At 41.4% G+C, this 23,174-nt stretch overlaps 1 protein-coding gene and 1 pseudogene across 1 annotated transcript; both read left to right on the top strand.

Annotated features, from left to right (window-relative positions):
* The first annotated feature begins 4,396 nt into the window (after positions 1 to 4,396).
* On the top strand, positions 4,397 to 15,099 carry LOC131219076 (C2 domain-containing protein At1g53590-like; annotated as a pseudogene).
* Positions 15,040 to 21,863, top strand: LOC131219075 (xanthotoxin 5-hydroxylase CYP82C4-like). The gene is made up of 4 exons (XM_058214065.1): positions 15,040 to 15,136; positions 19,752 to 19,990; positions 20,184 to 20,486; positions 21,172 to 21,863. The coding sequence occupies exons 1-4, from the start codon at positions 15,040 to 15,042 to the stop codon at positions 21,703 to 21,705; spliced, it is 1,173 nt and encodes a 390-aa protein (XP_058070048.1). The 3' UTR covers positions 21,706 to 21,863.
* Positions 21,864 to 23,174: the final 1,311 nt, after the last annotated feature.

Below are 23,174 nucleotides of genomic sequence, written 5' to 3'. Positions count from 1 at the left end.
GTGTCATTCAAATCAACTCCATTAGCAGTTATGGTTTATTCCAGGTATTTGCCCGTGTAAAGATTGTTTTTCACCCAGGGACTGACCTGCAGAAGATCCTACAGCTACTGGTGCTTGATAAAGTATTTCCCATTCAAGTTGTACTGGAAGAATCTGATTTTCAAAGAGTTCAGAATGGTAGAATCCTAAACCCCAATCAGGCTCAAGAGAGCACAAAAGAATGGATAATCAAGAAATTGGGCCAGGAAACTCAGGAAAACACAGCTGACATTCTATGCCCGACAGATGTTTGCAAGAATGCCGAAAAGAATCAGGAAATCATGGCAGACAATCAGCCCCCTTCAGATGTTTGTAAGAACGCCGAGGTGAGCAGCAGCTAAACTCCCCGGCCCACTACGGCCTTGAGGTGGAGGAAATTCAACCAAAACCTCCAGATAAGAGACTGATAGAAAGATCTCCTCAGGGCCAGCTGGTTAGCAGAAATCAGGTAGCTATTGCCTACCATCCATCGCAAAGCCCATCCCTATGTCAACTAGATCAGCGACAGATCCAAAACAACCTGATTTCTTGGAAACCACATCTGTCTGCGGAATCAAAAAATTTCCTTCAATTACAACCTACTGTAAGCACTAAGGATGATCGTTCTACCCTCCAACTCACGTATAAGAGAAGATCAAAATCTGCTAAGCTCAGAGCATCTAACTGGTTAGGGAACAGTGTAATTCAGACAACTAACATCAGGTCTTTCCCTGCCAGTCACTTGGTGCTTGATGAACTACCTTCCCAGTTCTCAAATGTCCAGGATTCCCAATTTGATGCTGGTGACAAGCAACATGAGGTCAGTGACCATCTGATCCGCCCTCCCTCGAGAACTAGACTCGAAGTCGATCTAAGTCCTTATTTTGCAACATCTGTAAGACCGGACGATGATCCACCTGATCCAGACATTATTCGCACTCCGCCTCCCACAGTCCATATGGCACAGTTAAGAATCAGGTGTAGTGCAGACCCGAGAATTCCCACCCTGAAACTGTCAGAAGCTTTAGGCCCATCTAAGACACTCCCAGGGCAGCAGCAAACAGGGGATGTAGACAAGACCGACAAAGCTCTGTCAGGTATTAGTAAGTGGGAGAAATCAACAACATCGAAACTCAGAAGGCCAAGAATAATTTACTCCAAAGGGTACTGGGAATCGAGATTACGCAGACTCAAGAGACGGGCTGTCAACTCAGGCCGTGTAACTGATGGATAAGACCCTAGTTTGGACTGTCCGTGGGATTAGAAACAGGCCTTCAATCAGGACTTGCAAAAGTCTAATCCATGAGCATAACCCGTGGATTGTGGCCATTCTAGAGCCGATGCTTCGGGATGAGAGGAGAGTAGGTGTGGGCCTAGCTCTCGGTTTCCACAACTCCTGTTCAAATGTTGAGGAAGGTGGTAAGATCTGGGTTTACTTTCGAGACCAGATCTCCTATTCTATAGTAAAGGTGACAAACCAACTCATTACTATTGCAATTGCAGGGCATAATAGCCATCCCTCTATTCATATTTCCATAGTGTACGCTAGTTGTGTCGGGTCTGTCAGACGCGAGCTATGGGATGATATTGCTGAAACTTCTGTCGCAATGCAGGGCCCGTGGGCGATTTGTGGCGATTTTAACGCAGTCCTTCAAGCCTCAGAATGTAGGAGTCACACAATTTTCGACAAAGAGAGTGCTTCTGATTTTGTAGCAGCGATAAATTCAACCGGCCTTCTGGATGCGAGCTTCCAGGGCAGCCATTTCACCTGGAGTAACAATCAGGCCGGCGCAAATCGTGTCTGGGCTTGCTTGGATAGGGTGCTTCTGAACGCCAGCTAGACCTCTGCTTTTCCTTTGTTCAAAGTGCTCCATCTCCCGCGGATTTCTTCCAACCATGCCCCGCTTCTTCTCTGCAGCCCACATCAACTGTTTTGCAGCCCGAAGCCTTTTAAATTTCAACGAATGTGGACCCAGGATGAAGCATTTATGCCTCTAATTAGATTAGCGTGGGCTCGGATCGATTCTAACCATCCTATTCTAAATGTATTAGTGAAATTAAAATCTGTAAAACAGGCATTAAAAATTTAGAACAAGGAATGCTTTGGTGACATTTTTAACCAGGTAAAGCTAGCTGAGGAGGCGTTGGGGGCTGTCAAGTTAGAAATCCAGCAATCCCTGACTGGGATCCCTACTTCAGATGAGGAGTTGCAGAAAAAGCTCATTGACGTGGTCGAGAATCTGCAGAAAAAAGAACTCTACCAGGAGATTTTCTAGAAGCAGAAGTCCAAAATCAGTTGGCTGGAAGAGGGCGATAGAAACACTAGTTTCTTCCATGTTGTGGCTTCGACAAGACATAGGAAATCAAGCATCCACAGCATTACAATGGAATCAGGTCAGGTTCTTACAGATCAAGTGCAGATAAGAGTAGAAGCAGTCTGATATTTCTCCTCCCTCTATATGTCAACTAGCTGCGCCATCCCATCAAACATCCTCGAAGTCATCCCTGCCCAGTCTCACAGGAGGAAAATGAGAAGCTGTTTTCCCTTCCTTCCCTTACTGAGGTCCATGCTGCAGTTAAGGCCATCCCCATTGACGAAGCACCGGGTTCAGACGGTTTCTCTGGCAGTTTTTTCTCGGCCTGTTGGGAAGTGGTGGGTAAAGACTTGCTTAGGTCTACAACCTTTCTCTTCCAAGGCAGAAATCTCCCTAGGGCGGTGTCTGCTTCCCTCATCTGCCTCATCCCAAAATCAGCCTCTCCAGCAAAATTCGTTGATTTCCGGCCAATCAGTCTTTATAATTGCCTATATAAGATCATGGCAAATGTTATTGCGGCCAGGCTGAGTCGTGTGCTCCCCTCCATTATCTCTCCAAAGCAGGTGGCTTTTATTTAAGGTAGGCCTTTCGGAAAGCATTGCTCTAGCTCAAGAGCTTTTCCGAGATATCAATAGAAAGGTGCGTGGAGGAAATTTGGTAATCAAGCTTGATATGGAGAAGGCCTACGACAGGTTGGAGTGGTCTTTCCTCAAGCAGGTCTTGTTCCATTTTGGCTTCAATTCTAGGTGGATCCAGATGATTAAAAACTGTTGGGCATCAGTTTGGTTTTCAGTCGTAGTAAACGGCACCCCGGCAGGATTCTTCAAGTCCTCACGTGGTCTTCGACAAGGAGACCCTCTCTCCCCTAGCCTGTTCATTATTGCGGCTGAAGTCCTAAGTAGGGGTTTATCGAGCTTGTTGGACCATGGTCTTTGTCAGCCCTTCAGAGTGGCCAGAGACTGTTTTTGGGTATCCCATCTGTTGTATGCCGACGACACCCTCTTGTTCTCCAACGGTGGCAAAGCCTCCCTCCGGAGGTTGAAGGCTTTCCTCGACGACTATCAAGCGGCCTCGGGCCAAGCCATAAATTATCGTAAGAGCTCCTTCTTCACCAACTCTAACATCTCGCCAGCCAGAGTCAGAGCTATCGAGAGTCTGTTAGGGATCTCGAAGGCGGTTTCTCACCTCGTCTATCTTGGAGTTCCGTTGGCAGTTGGTAGAGTTAAGACCAGTCACTTCCAGCCTCTCCTCGACAAGATTGAAAGTCGTATAACCGGGTGGCAGGCCAGATGCCTATCTCAAGCGGGTAGGCTTGTCTTACTTAACCATGTCCTTAGTAGCATCCCGATTCATTCTCTCGATGGCACGCATATCCCTTCTCAGTTTCTGACTGCCCTTGAAAGGCGTTTTGCCAAATTTCTTTGGGGATGGGCCGAGGGTAAAAAGAAACTTCATTGGCGCAGCTGAAAAGGTATTTCCTGCATCAAGATGGAAGGCGGGTTGGGGATTCGGAAGTTATTGGAATCCATGAAAGCATTCCCCATAAGATGGCATGGTCCATCCGTTTCCAAGTTAGCTCAACCATATGGGCAGCGTTTATGGTTGCAAAATATAGATCGGACTTGTTGGATCTCTCCAGCGTGAGACCTCACAGCGCTCGGTCGCCGATGTGGAAAAAAATCATGAACCTCTTCCCCTTAGTTGATTTTGTGGTCCAGTGGAAACTCGGTGTGGGTAAATGCAATCTTTTGAGTGAAAACTGGACCGGCCTTGGACCCCTCAAAAGCCTGCTTTCAGCCCCAATTCCCGCCCATTTGCAAAATCTGCAGGTCTGCAATTTTCTGGGAACAAACGGACCTCTTCCTCCCTCTATGGTTTTTTGTTATTTGCCTCAGGATGCGATAGATCATATATTTCAGCAGGGGTTCTGTATTTCTGATGGCCCAGAGGTTTCGTTCTGGCCTCTCACCCCGTCTGGTGGTTTCTCGGTCAGCTCGGCTTGGTCAGTAAGTAGAGCTGGTAGCGTCAGGAAGGTTTGGGCTACCTAGGTGTGGCATGCGAAGATGCCTCCTAGGATTTCTCTCTTCCTTTGGAGACTCTTGAACGGTGTAATTCCAGTCGATGCTTTAATCCAATCCCGAGGTATTCAGCTAGCTTCCCGCTGCGACTGCTACTCGCATGGTTTTGATGGGGGTGTTGCAGTCGAATCCACTAAACACATTTTTCTTGACAGTAAGTTGGCTAAGCTCGCCTGGTTCAGTTTGGGGTCTCGTTTTCAGATCAGCATCCAGCTGGCAGTGTCGGTGGAATCCAGATTGGCTCAATGGTGGGCCACCTTGTCAGGTTCGAAGAGCTCCCCACTGGTTTGTAAGCTCATTCCTAGATGTCTGTTATGGGAGCTTTGGAGAGCGAGAAACGCTGCCCGCTTTGAGGGGAAGACTGTTTCATTGAGATCGTTGATGGGGAGAGTTTCTTGGTGGGTGTCTAACATCCAAGGCTCGCTGGTCAGTGCCCGCAAGGATAGCCCAGCATCTAGAGGCGCCCAGCTGAACCAGGGGCTCGGCTCTTCCTTCCCTCGTGTGGCAAGCTTCTTCTCGAGGTTCGCTGTAGTAGTCAAGTGGATCAGGCCTTGTTTTAACTGGGTTAAAATGAATGTGGACAGATCCTCCAGAGGCAACCCGGGTTTAGCTAGAAGAGGAGGTATTTGCAGGGGCGATAAAGGCCAATTCATTTGCGCTTTCTCTTCGGGCTATGGCACTGCTTCTAATTCCTATGCCGAGCTACATGCGGTGTACGACAGTTTACTCCTAGTCTTGGCATTAGGGTTCAATCATATCATCCTCGAGTCCGATTCCTTGCAGATGGTGAAGATGCTAAATGGGTTTAGCCAGGTGAGCTGGAAGTGGAATTATTGGCTGAGGCGGATTTTATTATTGAAAAACAAAGGTTGCATTGAGTTCATCCACATCTTTAGGGAAGGGAACGCCTCGGCGGATGCTCTGGCCCGCCAGGGTAGCGTGAGTCAGTCCTCGGTCTCGTATGTCCGCTCCTGTGATCTCCCATCCAGGATTCGAGGTCTCTTCTTCCTAGACAAGGTGGGTCTGGGGTCGATCAGAGATTCTTAGCTCGGCGATAGTTTCATCTTGGCGTGTTGTCTGGTGGCCCCCTGGTTTTGTTTTCTTCTCATATGATAGGTCTCCCAAGGTCCTTTTTAGCTTGAGGAGGCCCAAAATCTGTCTATGTAATTTCCTGCTTCTTCAATGAAATTCTTTTCTTTTCTTTTTTTTTCTTTTTTTTTTTTTTCCAGCACCACATGGAGGAAAATATGCATGAGATTCACACCGACCATCACGTTCACTGACTCTTATTCATGCTGGAAATTAAAAACTAGATTGGTTTGAAACTTAGGTAGGCTATACCATAAGGAAGAGTTGGGCGGATGGGATGACTGCAGCTGGTTGTTTATGGGACCCACTATGGTTTTTATATGCCATCCAATCGACAGGTTTTAGGCATGTTTACACACTTTCTTATACTGAGGCCCACCTGAGTTGGATGATTGTAATGTTCGGTGGCTTACAAGATGGTGTAGATGGACAGGGTAGATCTCATCCACATAAAGTGGTCCATCCACATCGGCGAATGGTCAGGTGTTGTATGACTCTGTGTGGTCATGTAGGCATTTTTGGAAGGAAAATAGAAATAGATGAATCCTTTCATATTCCGGATCCTCCGCTTGCCATAACTAGAGATTTTCTCGCTCGTTGCAATGTGATTGGCCACATCATTACTGACATTACCATAAGCAGGTAGTGATGATGTGGCCCAATCACATTGGAACAAACAAGAAATCCCCACTTGTGGCAAGTAGAGGATCCCGATTCACCCTTTCAAAGGAAAAATGCATGACTTTGCCTAAGCATACAGGGGCATGCTCATTGCTTCCGTGGGGTAAACGACTTTATCTATATGAAATCCACATCGTCCATCAGAGTGGAATACTTACTTTTTGACAATCACCCTGAACATCACACTGATCTAAAACTCAAGTGAGGCTCACCATAGAAAGCAATGCAATACGATGCCTAACCTATAAATTCAGGTGGTGTGGCCCATCAGAATTTCACAGCCTGATCTTTTGTTCATTGATCCTGGTAATTCGCATCAGATGAATAGATTGGGTAAATTATGGTGGGACTCACATTCAACTAATGGTGGGTCCCATCCCAACTCTTCCCCGTGGTGTAGCTTACCTGAGTGAAAGTGAGGCCCTCGGTGTGCTTAGGTTAGCTTATATCGATCTTATATTGTTTCAGCTCATGTTGTCATGGACTAATTATTTTTATGGTATTTATTAAATATTCTGAATAAAAGAAGGAAATGAGAGATTGCTGGCTCTAAAACCGATATAGACTTACATGAACCCTTGGTTCATAATTTCACATAAATAATAAAACTGAAGAATAATAAACTTTCTAAAAATGGTAAAATACATCTAAATTGACTCAAAATCCCTCTAATAACTTAAAAAGGAGTTTAATCTATAGCATGTTCTATTAAAAATAAAATTAAAAACCTAAAAATAGTAAAATTGTAATTTATTAAAAATTGTTAGTTTTGACTTTGCAAAGTTGTTCGAAAACCAATGGCTTTTGGAAATTTGGTTGACAGCTTTCTAACATCCTATATGCATGATTGTAAAGTAATAGTTGTCGAAAGCCATCATGTGCATTATGTGTTGATCAAGTGTCTTCAATCTATTGCTAAAATAGAGTTTTCAATTTGATCAACAGGGTGTCGATTCGATCGAAATGCTTCCAAAAAATCATGTTTGCTTGTTGGACGTTGTCAATTCGATCGGCAACAGTGTCGATTCGATTGATGGTCTGTCGAGTCCTGTCGATTTGATTGACAGTTTCTTCAACAATGCGCGCAAGTTCTGCGTAAGTACGAGTATTATTTCTAATTACGTGTGGAGGTAAATACATGAAAGCTTAACACTGAGAGAGCTAGGGTTTTGAAATGATTTAGGGTTTTCAAATTTGTAAGTTGTTCCATCTTGTAATTCTTCTGATATAGTTGGTTGTTCATCACTTTCTAACATATATAGTTTTTTCCCACAAGGAATGTTCACGTAAAAATTTATGTGTTCTCTGTGTTTGCTTGTTCTTTTTCATTTTTTATTGTGTTTGATTCTGTCTGAGGTTGCTTCCACGCCCATTAAGGGGTTTCAATGCCCAAAGTGGTATCAAAGAGTACTTTGGGTTATCAGATTGAATTTGAAAACATGGCATCGAGAGGATTGAATGTAAAGTTTGAGATAGAGAAGTTCATAGGTAAAATAATTTTAAACTATGGTGGTTGAAGATGAAAGTCCTCCTAGTTCAGCAAGGTTTGCAGCATGCACTCCTTGAGAAAGCAAAACATCCAGAATTTACAAAGCAAACAGATTGGGACAAACTTGATCAGAGGGTGATTAGCACAATTCAATTGTGCTTGGCCGATGAAGTTCTGTACAATGTCATTAATGAGACAACAACCATGGAATTATGAGCGAAGTTGGAGAACATCTAAATAAAATAATCACTCTACAATCATTTGTATTTGAAGAGACGATTTTATACTCTGAAGATGGCGGAAGAGTCGGATCTCTCTGAGCACTTTCAAGTCTTCAACAAACTAGTTTGCAAACTAATAAGTATGGAGGTAAAGATTAATAAAGAAAATAAATTAAGCCCTAATTTTTTAATGTCTCTCCCGAAGTCCTACGAGTATCTAGTGGAGGCTCTATGTTATGGTAGGGATACATTGGACATCAATGTCATTATCTTAGCCTTTTAGTCAAAGGGGTAGAGAAGAAATAAAGGATGCGTATGTACTGCTATGGATGCATTGTTTGCTCCGGGAAGACAGTCTAAGGGAGAGAAGAAAAAGTCGTTTATCTATGTAGAAGTTGAAGGGTAAAGGCAAGTTAAAATATTGGAATTATAGCAGGATGGGACATATGAAGGACTGTCAAAATTCTCACTACTAAAAAATTGAGCAAAGGGCACGGACTTTGAAAGTTTTTGGCTACGGATTAAATCTGTAGTAATTATGCTACAGATTTAATCCGTAGCTAAAACCTAATTGATCTTTAGCTAAAACGTACATCTTGACAATAACCTTGATGATGCTTAAGGGGCTCCATGGGGCCCATTAGAATATATGTGTTTGATCTAAGCCACCCATCAATTCTGATATATAATTTCAGTGGATGAGCCCAAAAATTATGTAGATTAAAAGTCAAAGTAGACCACACCATAAGAAATAATAAAAATTAAATTTCTATTGTTAATATGTTGTGTGGTCTTCTTACACCTTTGATCTGACTCATTTTTTGCATCAATATTTAAAATAATATTTTAAAATTAATGGACGGAGTGAATAAATAAAATACATCACGGTGGGTTGCTGAAAGTGCTTTAGAATAATATCTTTGCATTGCTGATCCCAAGCCCGGGTAAAGGAGGAGGGAGAAGGGCTTTAGAATGAAATCGTTAATTATGGAGGAGATCCTGAAAGTGCAGTGAGTATCTCTAGTTTTATGGTTTTACTTGTACATTCTTATATTGATTGCTCATGCATGACGGTTATGCTCATTCTTTCAGGTGGATGTTGCATGTGGGAGGATTAGAGCTGCATATTTCAGATTCAAGCATATGTTGTTGTCATCATGCAGATTAATTCTTCTATGTTTGGGTGCATGGCGATTAGATCTAAAATTTTGAGATTTTCATTCATTTATTTCATGGCTTTTGGTAAGATCTTCTTTAATTGTTAATTTATTTAATTTGAATGGAAGAAGGATTGATTATTCAATGCAAACTCAATTTTTTCATAGAAAATCTGCTTTTTGGATGAAATTTTTTCTTCTTTATTCTCTTCACATGAATAGAACATGACAGTGGGACTCATTCTCTGGAATAGGTATATGGGATTCAATATCTTTGCTAGATGTTCTTCTCAAGTTCTTATTTATTTATTTATTTATTTTCTTACTAATAGATGTTTGAACTTGTAAAACAGATCTAATAACAACAATGGGCCATTCGTGCTACCCAACAAGATAATTGTTGTGTGTTTTAGTGTGGAAGGCACATACTTTCCAAGTGTCCACTTGTAAGCTTCAAATGTTTCATTTTTTTTCCCAAGTACTATGAATCCATTTTGTCTTTTTGTACATGACTAAAAAGGAGAATTGCCCGGCTAAAATTAGATGATTAATAAATCTTTCTTCTGATTTTGGGAACAGTTGCACTTGGTGGTTTAAATGCTTCAAGGTAAGTGAACCTTTTTGCATCCTACTCAAAGATCTCGAATTTCCATCAAAGCACCTTTCTTAGAATTCAGATATGCTATATGATGCTTGATTGAAAGAAATGGAATTTTCTTGTTTGGCCCAGCACCGATTTTAGGTCCGCAGGTCAGTCCCGAGCCTGGATTTCCATCCTGACAAGTAAACATGTCATGTAGGGTGTATGGTAATGTATTTAATTCAGGCTCGACCCAAGCCAAGTCTAGGCCCATTTGTGGCGGTTATCATTCAGGGCTGGCTATTATTTACACTCTTAAAGTGGCTGTGATTGATGATTTTACTTAGGGCGTGTTTGGATTCACGTTTGCGGGTGTATTGTATGGTATTAAAGTATGTGATGTGACATGTATGGTGTTTGATTCGGAGTAGGCAACCATAGTATTCCACGCGCGCGAATACAGCGTGAAGCCAAAAAACTACATCAATTGTACTCTTGGGCCTAATACATCCGGACCCTTCTTCATACATCCCAAATGCCTCTCTAAGATCACTCCTCTCTTCTTCTTCCCCATGAACTTCAATCAATCTAACAAAGTCCTCAAAACCCAACATCCCATCTCCATCCGAGTCAATGGACTCGACCACCGCTTCCGACTCCTCCACCGACAGATCCTCCCCAATGGGTCCTCATGTAGCTCCGTAATTCTGCAACAGAGATCTTCCCATCTCCATTTTCGTCCAAGTAGTGGAAGATAAACACCGGCTTTATACATGTGAATGAAGCTGGGGGCTAAGATGTGAGGATTTGAAACGATGAGCGCCACGACATCGGATTCGGAGAGGCCCTTGTCTTTGAAGTGTTGGATCTTGGGCCTTAAGATGGACTTAGGATCCGCGGAGAGGAGTTTTGGAGTTGTGGCGATGATGGATTTGATGTGAGTTTCTGAGAACCCATGAGATTTGAAGAAGGTGAGGACAGAATCTGGGTTCTTGGGGGTGTGTTTTAGCATTTTGGTGACTGTTAGAGCCTTTTCTGGTGAGAGACGACATGAGTTTTTGAGGTATTGTAGGAAAATATAAGGCGGGCTTGTTTGGGAATGGGATTTTAGAAATGGGTTTTGTAGGGATTGGATCTGGAGTGTTTGGATGTTGATTTGGAGGAGCTTTCTGTAATGAAGGAAACAGAACATCCTCTTCTTCCTTTTTTTTCCTTTCTTTTTTATGAAGAAATTAAAAGAGAGAGAGAGGGGGGGGAAATGAAGGGCTGAGATGAAAACTTACAAATTTTGATTTTGATTTTTTTGCTTTCCTAATGAGTGAATAGCAGAGATGAAGAATACCCATGGCTGCATCTTGTGCATGAGCTTCTCTGCCCTCTCAGAGCTCTATACAATGTGTGGCCCTTATACATCGTTTCTAAACATTGATCTATACAAGAAGCTGTATACATGCTAGGATAATACCTCCTATCCAAACATTAGTTAATGGCATGTTTCTGATGGATGTATTCTAAAATCATCCAACGTATACACGAATAGTACCAGAATACAATGCAATACACCCAAAACATGAATCCAAACACGCCCTTAATGTATAGGTTCTGGAGTTGGGAATGAATTTTCTTTCTGCAGATGATATGAGCATGATACTTTTGGTGCAACTCCAGAAAAGATTGGGATTTGGCATGTGGGCAAAGCTGCACATAACAGCCACGCACATCGAATGAAAGGTAAAGAGATTATGAAATCTCTATTGTTGAAGTAATCAGTTATAAGATCCAGCTTTTCACCTCCATTTAACCATACCAGAATTTGAAATGGAGGCATGCAAAGATGGATTTCTTGAAATTGTACAAAGTTTCATGAGAAGTATGAATGTCATCTTTATAATTACATCTAAAAAGGGAAGTTGAACTGTCCAAAATTATGGACATCTTTGGAATTACTAAGACGTATGAATGTCATCTTTGGAATTACTTAGAAATTGCGTACACATAATTCAAATAGAAATGTCCAAAATTATGGGTCCACAGTTTCGATGTATTATGATACAGTAGTTTTACACATCAACCCAAACCAGCCCCTACAGATTCGAAAATACCCAAGTTTACATGTGATCGAATATGTGACAGCAATTGAGTTGTCAGTTTTTTTTTTTTTTTTTCTATTATACCTTTGCAAGTTGTTGTGCACAAGCTCCTCTCTGTGTGTAGGTCTTGGTGGGTGTGAAGTTTCTTTGACAGTGGCCTTTCCTTGGGCGGCTGCGTGTTTGCTTTGTTGAGGCACCTTACTTTCAGATGACAGTGAAACCTATAATCAACCATGGACTTGATGTTGCAGAACTTCCAGGGATTGCAGGATGGCTGGTAAGCTCATGTTAGAGTTCCATATGAAAATGATGATGCATCTTGTTTATTTTAAGAAGGTAGACAACCCCTTTTCCCAATGCTTCTTTGCCATTGTTTTGGCAGGATAAGATTCTCGGTGTTGCATTTGAACAGACACTGGTTGAGGTTTGCTTTGCTATTATGGTTGTTGGTCCTCCATTTGTTAAGTTTGTGATATACACCTTGAAGCTCTTAGAAACCGAGACCCGTTATAGTACACCAGGATTACAGGATTCAATGCATGCAGGCTTATTTTTGGATGATCGAGACTGTGTATCTGATGGGCCCCACCATGGATGGGGTTGCCCCAGAAATTTCCCTGCCGAGAAGATCTTAATCATTCGAAATTGGTCTATTTTCCATTTAATATGGACACCATTGCCTTGATCAGGGTTAGAGCCTTCCAATCTGGGACGTTTTTTGGGATTCCACCCTCCAAAATGTGACCCATCAGATCAACTGTCTAGACCACCAAACCAGGGAACCCACATGTACGAACTTCTACATCTCTGAAAACTATACACTAGTTGAGGGTCTAAACCTTGTGATACTCTTCATTATGCATTGTCGTGTTGACTTGTGCATATGGTAAAGAAGACTATTCCATGTGAAAGCTAAGGATTTATCTACTTGTGAAAAGCAAGTTGGGTTGTTCAGTTCAGCAATGATGATGTGGAAGCTGGAATCCTGATGACAAAACTCTCACAATTAAGATTTCAGTAATTCTTGGCAGCCAATTCCTAATTAAAGCACTCCCTTGCCGCCTAATATGCTGGTTGTCGATGTGGAGAAATTTAATTCGTCCCCAACAGGTAAACTATATATGAAGAAGAATTTTCTACATCAGGTTGTAAATTCCCTTCTACTTGCATTCCATAGATTGTTGTTGTAGAGTAAAAGCATATCCATCTCAGTAACTCTAGCCATCATGATTCAAATTGCTGCATATTTCATACTGTCGGCCAGTCTGTTCAGTTCCGAGGTCCTATCATTCATTTCCCTCCATGGATGATGAGATATGCTAGTTTGTGACTGAGGAACTCCATATAGTATTAAGTTGGTATCAGAATTCGAGCGCTTTCTTATTGGCACCTTATGGCAATCCAAATAGGTCATCAAGACATCAATGCAAAGCACCTTGGTAAGGCAATGAACTTGTGAACATTATCTTCTGTCTTCTAGGGTGTGTTTGGTCATATCAAATATAATGATATTTCATGATTAACCATTCTAATTTGGATAAAAAATATCATGAAATTTCCCGATATTTGGTGCAACCAAATGCACCCTAAGCTAGTACATACCAATGTAGATGCTTTAAAGCATGACAATAAGCATAAGCTCATGGACTTGGGAACTCTCAAGAAGATACTTTTGGTAGCTGTACCCACCAACAGTCCTGAACTATCTACCAAAAATAAGATAGATGCATAAGCTGTTTCTCTGCCATGCAACCTGAGTGTGACAACAAACAAATTATTGGCATTGCCATAAACATCGAACATGGATTTTCATCAAAGGTGAAATGCTGCACGAATCCAAAATTCAGAGACAAAGCTGCAATTATAAATGTGTGTGATGTCATCACAATCGAAAGATCGAGTTTGCCATTTGCAGTTAATGAGAGGAATATTGTGTGATTTTTCCTATATGAATTTTTACTGAATCTTGAGTCCTTTTCCAAGCGTGTGTGCCATGTAATGTAGCAGTTTTTTCTCTTTCAATTAGTAACTGAGAATTCTGATTATTTAGAATTTTATGGTGGATGAAATTTTCAGGAAGTTGGTTCTCCATGGATGAGAAACATCCCATTGCTTATGCCAGTATTGAAGAAGTGGACATGAAACCATCTGACTTAAATGGTTCGTTCCACACTGAACCACACATTAACCAAATCTTTCATTCTATTTCTGGGAGAATCTTATCTTAATAGACCCATCTTGCAGGATTGGCTGATCCGTATGTGAAAGGTCAATTTGCTCGTCACAGGGTTCGGACAAAGATTTAAAGGAAAACGCTGGCACCCAGATGGCTTGAGGAATTCAAAGTCCCAATATGTACTGGGGGTGATTAATGCAGGGGCATTTTCACACTGTGTAAGAGTTTGATTTGTGATCTTCTTTTTGATAAGTTTAAGATCTAGAGTCCAGCGTTTTCACTCAAAATGTTTTTAACATTAGTTTGAGGCATTAGGCTTCAGTTTCTTGGGTATTGCTTTTAAGTTTACTATTTACACTGCAGTCTTTTTTTCTTCCTTGCATCTTTGCTACCCATACTTGTGCAGGTCCATGTTCTAAGCATCCAATTAACTGAATGAAATTACTTATATTTTGCAGAGATTGCTCTGTAAACATCAACAATCTTAGGCGTGGGCAGAGGCACGTCAAGTGGCTGCCTCTGAGAAACATTAAAATGGGAAGGCTGCATCTAGCAGTTACTGTACTTGATCACGGAGAGGTGTATCTATTTTATTACTTTTACTTAAAAAATACTGTTAGTATTTAACCTGAACATGAACAGAATTTAAACAGGAGAGAGAGCATCTCAGTGACAAAGAAGCATCAAACAAGAAAGAAAATACAAAGTCAATGGCAAGTGAAGCTGCTCATCAGGACAGAAACGGAAGTGTAGCTTTTGAACAGGTGCCAAAAATGGCAGATGAATTTGAACCCATCAACATTAGTGGGCAACAAAAGACCAGCATATGGGTCAACACCCCAGGAACCGATGTTTCCCAAACTTGGGAGACCAGAAAAAGGGAATGAAGGTGTCCTAAAATCCAAATCTGTAGAGAGGAAAATGCTTCCAAGGATGGCCCTGGATCAATAGCAACTAAATCCTGCTACAATGATAGCAGCAATGATGAAAATCTAGAAGGAAATGGATTACGTTCCCCTGGGACAATCCAACAAAGTCTGCAGAAGATCAGTTCAATATTTCAAAGAAGTCCTAGAAATCAGAATCCCAACAACATGGAAGAGGCTATTCCAACACCACGTATCAACATCCGAGAAATCTGAGACATGACCTTCAAGAACATAGCAGACCCCAAAATGTCACAAGCAGTCGCCTTCCAATCAAACTCCGACCTCTCAGTCTACTACCGATGTGGATTTCATGGTTACCAAGACACTCTCTATGCTCACTTTCTTTTGATTGAATAAAGGATTATAATTGATTCATTATTGAATGAATGAATGATTGTAATTGAATGAATGAATAATTGTAATTGAATGAATGAATGATTATATAGGTGGTAATTGAATGAATGAATGATTATAAACTTTTTAAATGTAGGAAATAGCTACGGTTACTATCCGTAGCTATTAATCTGTCAACCGTAGCTGCTATTCAATTGAGTATATTGCTACGGATCCAACACTACCTTTCGCTACCAGTACTTTTAGCTACAGAAATATTTGCTACGAATTATATCTGTAGCTATTATAATCTATGTCTTCGGACTTAGGTTTTAGACTATTGGCTCGGTATCTACGACGACGGTCGTGCTACGGATGAAAACTGTAGCTATAAATCTATGGCTACGAATTAAATCCGTAGCCTTTTCCCAGTTTTCTACTATTGTCTAAAACCCGAAATGAGTAGAAATTAGATGATTCACCGATTGAAACCAATTCAGCAGAATCACATGAAGGAAAGAGTGGTTGTGACGTGTTGTCGATGTCCAATGTTAGTTACGGAGCATCGTACCATATGTGTCTTCATCGAAGTTGGTTCACCACATGGTGAATATAATGGTAGCCTGGTTCTTATAGGTAATGAGTATGCATGTAAAATAGTAGGAATTAGTTCAGTTCGCATCAGGATATTTGATGACGTGAAGCTTACTCTCACCGATGTGAGGCATGTTCTGTATTTAAAGAAGAATCTAATATCTTTGTAAGCTCTTGATGTACTTGATTGCAAACTCGTCGAATATAAAGGTGTCCTGAAGATTTTTAAATGAGCACTCACTGTTATGAAAGCATAAAGGAGTGGAAATCTTTACAGGTTGATCGAAAATACTATATCAGGTGGAACTGTAGTGTTTGTACTGGAGTTTACATTGGCATGTTTGTAGCATGCGCGCCTAGGCTACATAAGCGAGCCTGGTATGAAGGTATTACTCGATCGATGTTTAATTCTTCATTTTAAAAGTATTTATTTAGATATATGTGAGCATTGCATATACAGGAAATAATCGATATTGTAATTTAAAATTGAGAATGAACTAAGTTGATCAAACACATAAATCATGTTGGGGGCCACATAGTTTTTTCAATCCCTACCAGCATCAACCTCGGTACTAGAAGGGTCACTACCAAATCCGAGTTCGTCTGTTACTAACTTGGAATTGTATGGAGACGTAGGGAGGGACATGACAAGTTCGATCACCATTTTCCTTATGGAATAACTACTCCATATCCACAGGGCTCTCTAGACTCCTTACAGATATTCCTCGAATCCACGAGGGATAAAAATGAAAATAATTTGTAATAAATTGATTAATGATATAAATAAATACAATCCTTTAAATAATGAGCTCAAACCTAAGATGGAGTTTTAGACTCAAACTCCAACTAAAATACTCTAAAAATGTGACTTACTATTTATAGATGGCCACCATTCCTATTAGATGTCATGGTTTCAGCCAAAAATAGTAAGTATCCAATTTAGCCTAACCACGTTATTTTCTAATTTTTTCTAAGCCCTTTCTATATATATTTGGCATGACTCTAACGGCTCAAAAGATCAAAAGTTATACTCGAGCTAAAACTTACTATTTATAGTAAAAATGAAAATAAAAGGGACTTTTGACGGTTGATGTGATGGAATCTCACAATTCCGGCATGAGAAACCCGGCATAGTGGGTTGGTTGGCTAAAGTAGCTTCTCCTCCCTCAAAATCATATGTGATATGTTGAAAAACTCAACCCGGCTTGTCAGATACAACTATTTAAAAGTTCTGAGGATCATTTTGGCCTCCGATAGGGCCTTCTCTGGTCCATCTTTGCCATGAAAGTGCCTGCCACCTGCTCTACATTATATGGTTGCTGATTGGTTAATGGAAACGTTGATGTGGGGCCAACCAATGACATGAACAAGGTGTGACTTTTGCAGTGTAGATGCATGTTTTTCCTCGTCTCTTCCAGGCTAACCTAAAAAAGAATTATGCTCCTTTCTTCCCTTCTTCTTATGACATGATCAAGGTGTGACTTTTATCCATGTTGTCCATCCCACAAAAGTTTTGGATCAAGCTGATATCTGTGTTTTCCCTTCGGCCCGCTTTTTTGTGTGACCTTATCAACAGGTTGGATGGTAAATAAACATACCTAGGAAGTTTTTAAGGGTGGACGTTCAATCAACACTGTTTCCTATGGTGTCGTCCACCTGAGATTTTAATTTCTCTCATTTTTGGGCTCTTGCCCTAAAATGATCTACCAAAATGGATGGACAACGTGGATAAGACACAAACATCATTGTGGGGTCACAGGGGCCAGCTAGTTGGCTGATGTTGGGGTCCCTAGGCAAACCGCATCCTCCGCGTGGCAATGGAACGGGTTGGTCGGCCCAACCTACCACAGCTAGATCTCATAGGGAAAGGGCTTGGGCCCAATAAATGGTCTTAGAACTGGGCTTGGCAGGCCTCGGCCAATGATGAATTGCCCGGCCCAATCATCACATGCCACCATAACATAAAAGAATGAGCGGTGTAAAGACCGTGGTGAGCAGTTTGTACAATCCAAGCCATTAATACGATGGGACTCGTTCATAGATAGAAGATAGCACCACTGGGTTGGAAGCGGATTGGCTAATGTACCACACACCACTGATGTGGCTGGTGTGTTAACGTCACCAAGTTATGTGGGTCCCATCATGAGATATGAGTTATATCCAAACCGTCCATCTACTTGTTGAGCTCGTATTAAGGCTTGAGTCAAAAATAAGACAAATCCAAAAATAAAGTGGACCACACTGTAAAAAGCAGTGAAGGATTAAACGCTTGCTATTGAAACCCTTTCGGGGGTCACAGAAATTTTGGATTAATATTATATTTGTTTTTTTTCTTCATCCATCCAAGTCTGTGTGACCTTATGAACAGATTGGATGGAAAGTAAACATTACGGTAGGCCCTACGAATGTTTTAATAGTGAGAATCATTGTCCCACTTCTATTTGTGGTGTGGTCTACTTGATCGTTGGAAATTACTCAATTTTGGGATAAAGATCTAAAATGATCTCTCTAAATGGATGAACAGTGTAGATATGATAAATACATCACTGTGGGGCCCATGTAACTTTGATCTCCACTAAACCGTTCATACGACTCTGCGTCAGCACTCGTCTTCTCACGACACGTACCCATACCAGCTAGGTTGCTGGTGTGTGGTACACCAGCCAATCTGCTTCCTGCTGGGCTACCCGGCCCATCGTACCCTCAATCATAGGTTACAAAAATCAGGCCCATATATATATATATATATATAGAGAGAGAGAGAGAGAGAGAGAGAGAGAGAGAGAGAGAGAGAGAAGGTACAATCCGACCTCATGGGACAGATACCTCACGATAAGCTACCGTGAGGTCGAGTTGTGTGGGCCCCACCTTGATGCGTGTCGACCATCAACACCGTGCATTTGATGGGTCCCCTCTAAATTATGGGATATCCTAAAAATCATCCGTATACGGAACTCAGGTGGGCCATACCATCTAAAATCATGTGAAGACACTGTTAAAACATATAAAAGCACTTGGTGGGACCCACCTGAGTTTTGAATGTTGCTGAAACTTGGTCTGAACCCTCATTCAATTGGGAGACACATAATGGATGGGCTGGATTTTCAAACCACATCTCGATGGGCCCAAAAATTGATTATGAATGTTTTAATGGTGCACGACCCCTCCCCACTTCTGTATGTGGTGTGGCCCACACAAGTCACGGATTGACTTGATTTTAGAGATCTAGGCCCATGATGGAATGGTGCATCTGACTGATGGGGTAGATGTTTGAAACGCATCACGGTGGGGCCCACACAGCTCAACCTCATGGGACGAACTCGTGAGGCCGAGCCGAAGAACATTGGGTACCACAAAGTCAGGCTGACTCATCCACAATTAGTGGTACCAATATATATATATATATATATATATATATATATAGATTGGTATCACTAATTGTGGATGAGTCAGCCTGACTTTGTAGTACCCAATATTCTTCAAAGCGGGTCCAACCTATTCAATAACTGATCAGGGATCGATATTGTCTACACTTTACAGGTTGGACGTATGAATTTCAACATTCCTCAGTAGTAGCACAAGAAACTCGGTCATTCCAATAGTATATTTTATCATTTCAGTCATTCAATGGAATGTTTTAGCCATCCAATAGAGACTTGAATATTCTAATTTGTAAGGCCTACCATGCAATATATATAATAACAACATGATACGAAATTTCCCATAGTTTATAAAAATTAGGTGCAGATGAATTGTATGTCACATGAGGAAAAGGTGGGATTTTCCAACCATAACTAACACCAGTCCTACTACTAACCAACCATATCTAATGGATTTCGCTCTCCATTTCCAAGTCATTGCTGCCCTTCTTTCCTTAGTTCTCCTCTACAACTAATGGTTAGCAAAACCCAAGAGCAATGGAAAGAAGGCCCCAGAGCCAGCCGGTGGCGTGCCTATAATTGGCCACCTCCATCAGCTAGCGGGCCGCGACCCACTCACCTGAACCCTTGGTGTCATGGCCGATAAGTACGGCCCAGTGTTCATGCCGCGGCTTGGTACGCGTCGAACGCTCATTGTGAGTGGTTGGGAAATAGCTGAGGAGTGCTTTACTACCAATGACAAGGTTCAAGCTACCCGGCCCAAGAGCGCGTCGGGCGACAACATGAGCTATAACTATGCCATGTTCGGGTTCGCCCCTTATGGGGCCTGCTGGCGAGCTCCTATGCAACCGGCGGCTCGAGTCACTTAAGCATGTCCGAGTCACAGAGATCGACAAATGCATGAAAGAGTTATATCAACTCTGGGTGAAGAACGAACAACGACCAGTTAAGATCGAGATGAAACAAAAGTTGTTTGAGCTAAAATTCAATGTACTGATAATGATGATTGTCGGGAAGTGATTCTTCGGGGGCCATTATGGTGTCCATGATGAGACCGAGTCAATCAAAATCAGGCAACTGATGGAGAGATCATCTTATCTAAGCGGGGTGTTTGTTGTATCCGACGCACTTCCATTCCTTAAGTGGATGGATTTGCAAGGCCATGAGAGTGCCATGAGGGGAATCGCTAAGGAACTTGACACTCTCATCTCAAGTTGGCTGAAGGAGCATCGTCACAAGAGGGTATCAGGTGAGACAGACGGCGAGCAGGATTTTATGTATGTAATGGTGTCGATCATGGAGGACGCCCACATCTCTAGCTACGATCCTGATACCATTATCAAGGCAACTTCACAGGTACATTCATAAACTACATATTCGAGTGTCAATACGTTGTAGAGCGGGTCACGGGCACTTTCATGGCCAAGATGGATCAGAAAAGGGCCTATCGGAGACAGAGATGATCTGGACCATCAGAACTTAAAATGGATGTATCTCGCAAACCGGAATGAGTTATCGGATATACCATATATGATTTTGGGGTAGGACAAGCTAACCCTATGCCGGATTGCACATGCCGAATTTGCAAAATGCCATCAGATTGACAGTCAAGTTCATGCTTTAATTTCATTTTTACTATTTATAGTAAGTTTTAGTTTGAGTAGGAGTTGCGTCCCAAATGCTTAGAATAATTAGGAGAATAGCATGGTTGAGCCAAGTAGGACACTTATTATTTTTGGCCCGAATTCTAGGAGTTTTATTTATAGGATGAGTTCGAAACTTCTTCCTAGGGCTTATCTTTTTATTTAAGAGGTTGTAAGGCATATCTACGAGGAGTCTATTATCTTATTAATTAAAAGGTTGTAAGGCGTATATGTGAGGAGTAAGTTCTGTAGATTTGGAATAGTTATCCTACAGTGCTCAACCTCACATCCTTCCTTGCGTCAGAATTTGAGCATATATCTAAAAGATTTTCCTAATGCTAACACATGTTTCGCCACATATGGTTCTTAAGCTAAATCATTTCAATGACAACGTGTAGATCCACATCGAAGCTGGGACGGACACGACTGCCGTCGCCCTCTCATGGGCCGTCTCCTTATTAATAAACAACCCAGACGTTTTGAAGAAGGCCCAAGATGAATTGGACATCCATATCGGCAAGGACAGAAATGCAGACGAATCAGATATCAAGAACCTGACATACCTCCAAGCAATCGTCAAAGAGACTCTACGGTTGTACCCACCAGCACCGCTTGCAATACCACACATGGCCATGGAAGACTGCCAAATAGGCGGCTACCACGTCGCAAAAGGTACACATGTGATGCTGAACCTCTGGAGGGTGCATCGAGACCCATCTGTATGGTTAGACCCATCCGAATTCCGACCTGAGAGATTTCTGACCACTCATGTGGGAACTGATGTTAAGGGCCAGAATTTTGAGCTGATCCCATTTGGGTCAGGTCGACGATCGTGCCCTGGAATGTCACTTGCCCTTCCGGTCTTGCACTTGACATTAGCCCGCCTACTTCATGGCTTTGATTTGTCCCATTGGGTGGGCCTATCGACATGACTGAAAGATTACACATTACCCTTAACAAATCAAGCTCATTGGAAGTGGTCTTCACCCCACGGCTCCCTTCAAAGCTCTATGTGTAGTAGAGTGCCAACAAGATCATTTTTAAGCATGTTTGAACTTGTCATGAGAGAGTTTTCTTGATTTCTTTGACCTTTTTGTACTGTTTCTTACAATAATGATATTTTTTCTGTTCTCAATAGGTTGGATGGACAGATTACAACTCTTCTTAAGTGGTGTGACCATGCTGGTATTAATGCACTGGACTGCGTCACAACAATAGTCAAGAGTATTTAGGCCAGTGTAATAGTGGGATAGATAATCTCTCGAGAAGTCCTTGTGTTGCACCCCTCTTTCTCAGCTTCTTTAAAATATATATTAACTATGGTGGGAACTTTGGGCCCACACGATAGTGGGCCCTAAATGGGCCTAAATTGGACTGATAATGGGCTGGGTTTGGGCTTGGCTAGGTTATGCCTTAACCCAAGACACTTTTGACAGAAGGCCCAAGCCCACCCTAAGGCCAGGATGGACCTAGCAATACAGGCTCAAGCCCAAGCCCAAAACTTGGTTTGGCTCAGGTCTAACCGGACCCGGCCAAAAATTGGTTGGGCCCTCTCATTTCTTATTTGAACGTTTTTTTACTTTATTAATCAAGTGTACCATACTTGTACAAAGAAACTATGATAGGCAACTTGTGGATTAATTAGCTTATCTTAAGTAATTTAGGAGCTGTTTGGATCTTAAGTTACTTAAAATAAGCTCCTTGTGCCTCAAGTAGCTTATCTTAACTTCTACTTATTAAGTAGATAAGTATATTTGGTAAACAACCTACTTATCAGTTTCTCTTCTCTTTCATCTCTCCTAATGCCTCTTTTCACCACATATGAAAAGTATAAAAGCTAAAAAAAATTAGTTAAAGTGATTAAGTAATTCTAAGTAAAAAAGTTGTGTGTAATTAATTATAAAGCAAACTAAATTATCTAAAATAAGTTACTTATCTACTACCGTAAGGTTTTTTTTTTTTTTTTAAAGCAATTTATTTGGTGGTATCCAAAGGGACCCTTAATGATTAGGGTCTTACAAGAGGAGGATTTAAAATAACTAAATAAAACCTCTTAATTTTAACACAATGGGCCTGTGATATGATGCCTAAGTCAATGGTTCTTGGTTGAAGAAAAGCTTTGATGCCCATGAAGAGTTTGTCAAATGATACACAAGCATTGATAATCTCAAATTAAAATGTTCAAACGTCAGGACATGTTTTAGACCATTCATGTAACCGTCATTATACTGAATCATGGCTTTGAATCAACCATTGAAATTCAACAAACAGATCTTCATAAAGAAAATAAAAAATTAATGAATTAATATCATTTTAGGCTTATAAACCATCGGATAGTCTAAATTAAGTAACAATTGCGCTACATCTCCAAAAGCATGTGTTCATGTATCATTCATCATAT

This window comes from Magnolia sinica, chromosome 11, assembly GCF_029962835.1.
Source record: "Magnolia sinica isolate HGM2019 chromosome 11, MsV1, whole genome shotgun sequence".
Classification (NCBI taxonomy): Eukaryota; Viridiplantae; Streptophyta; class Magnoliopsida; order Magnoliales; family Magnoliaceae; genus Magnolia; species Magnolia sinica.
The sequence above is the reverse complement of the archived record's forward strand: the minus strand, read 5'-3'. Positions and strand labels throughout refer to the sequence as shown.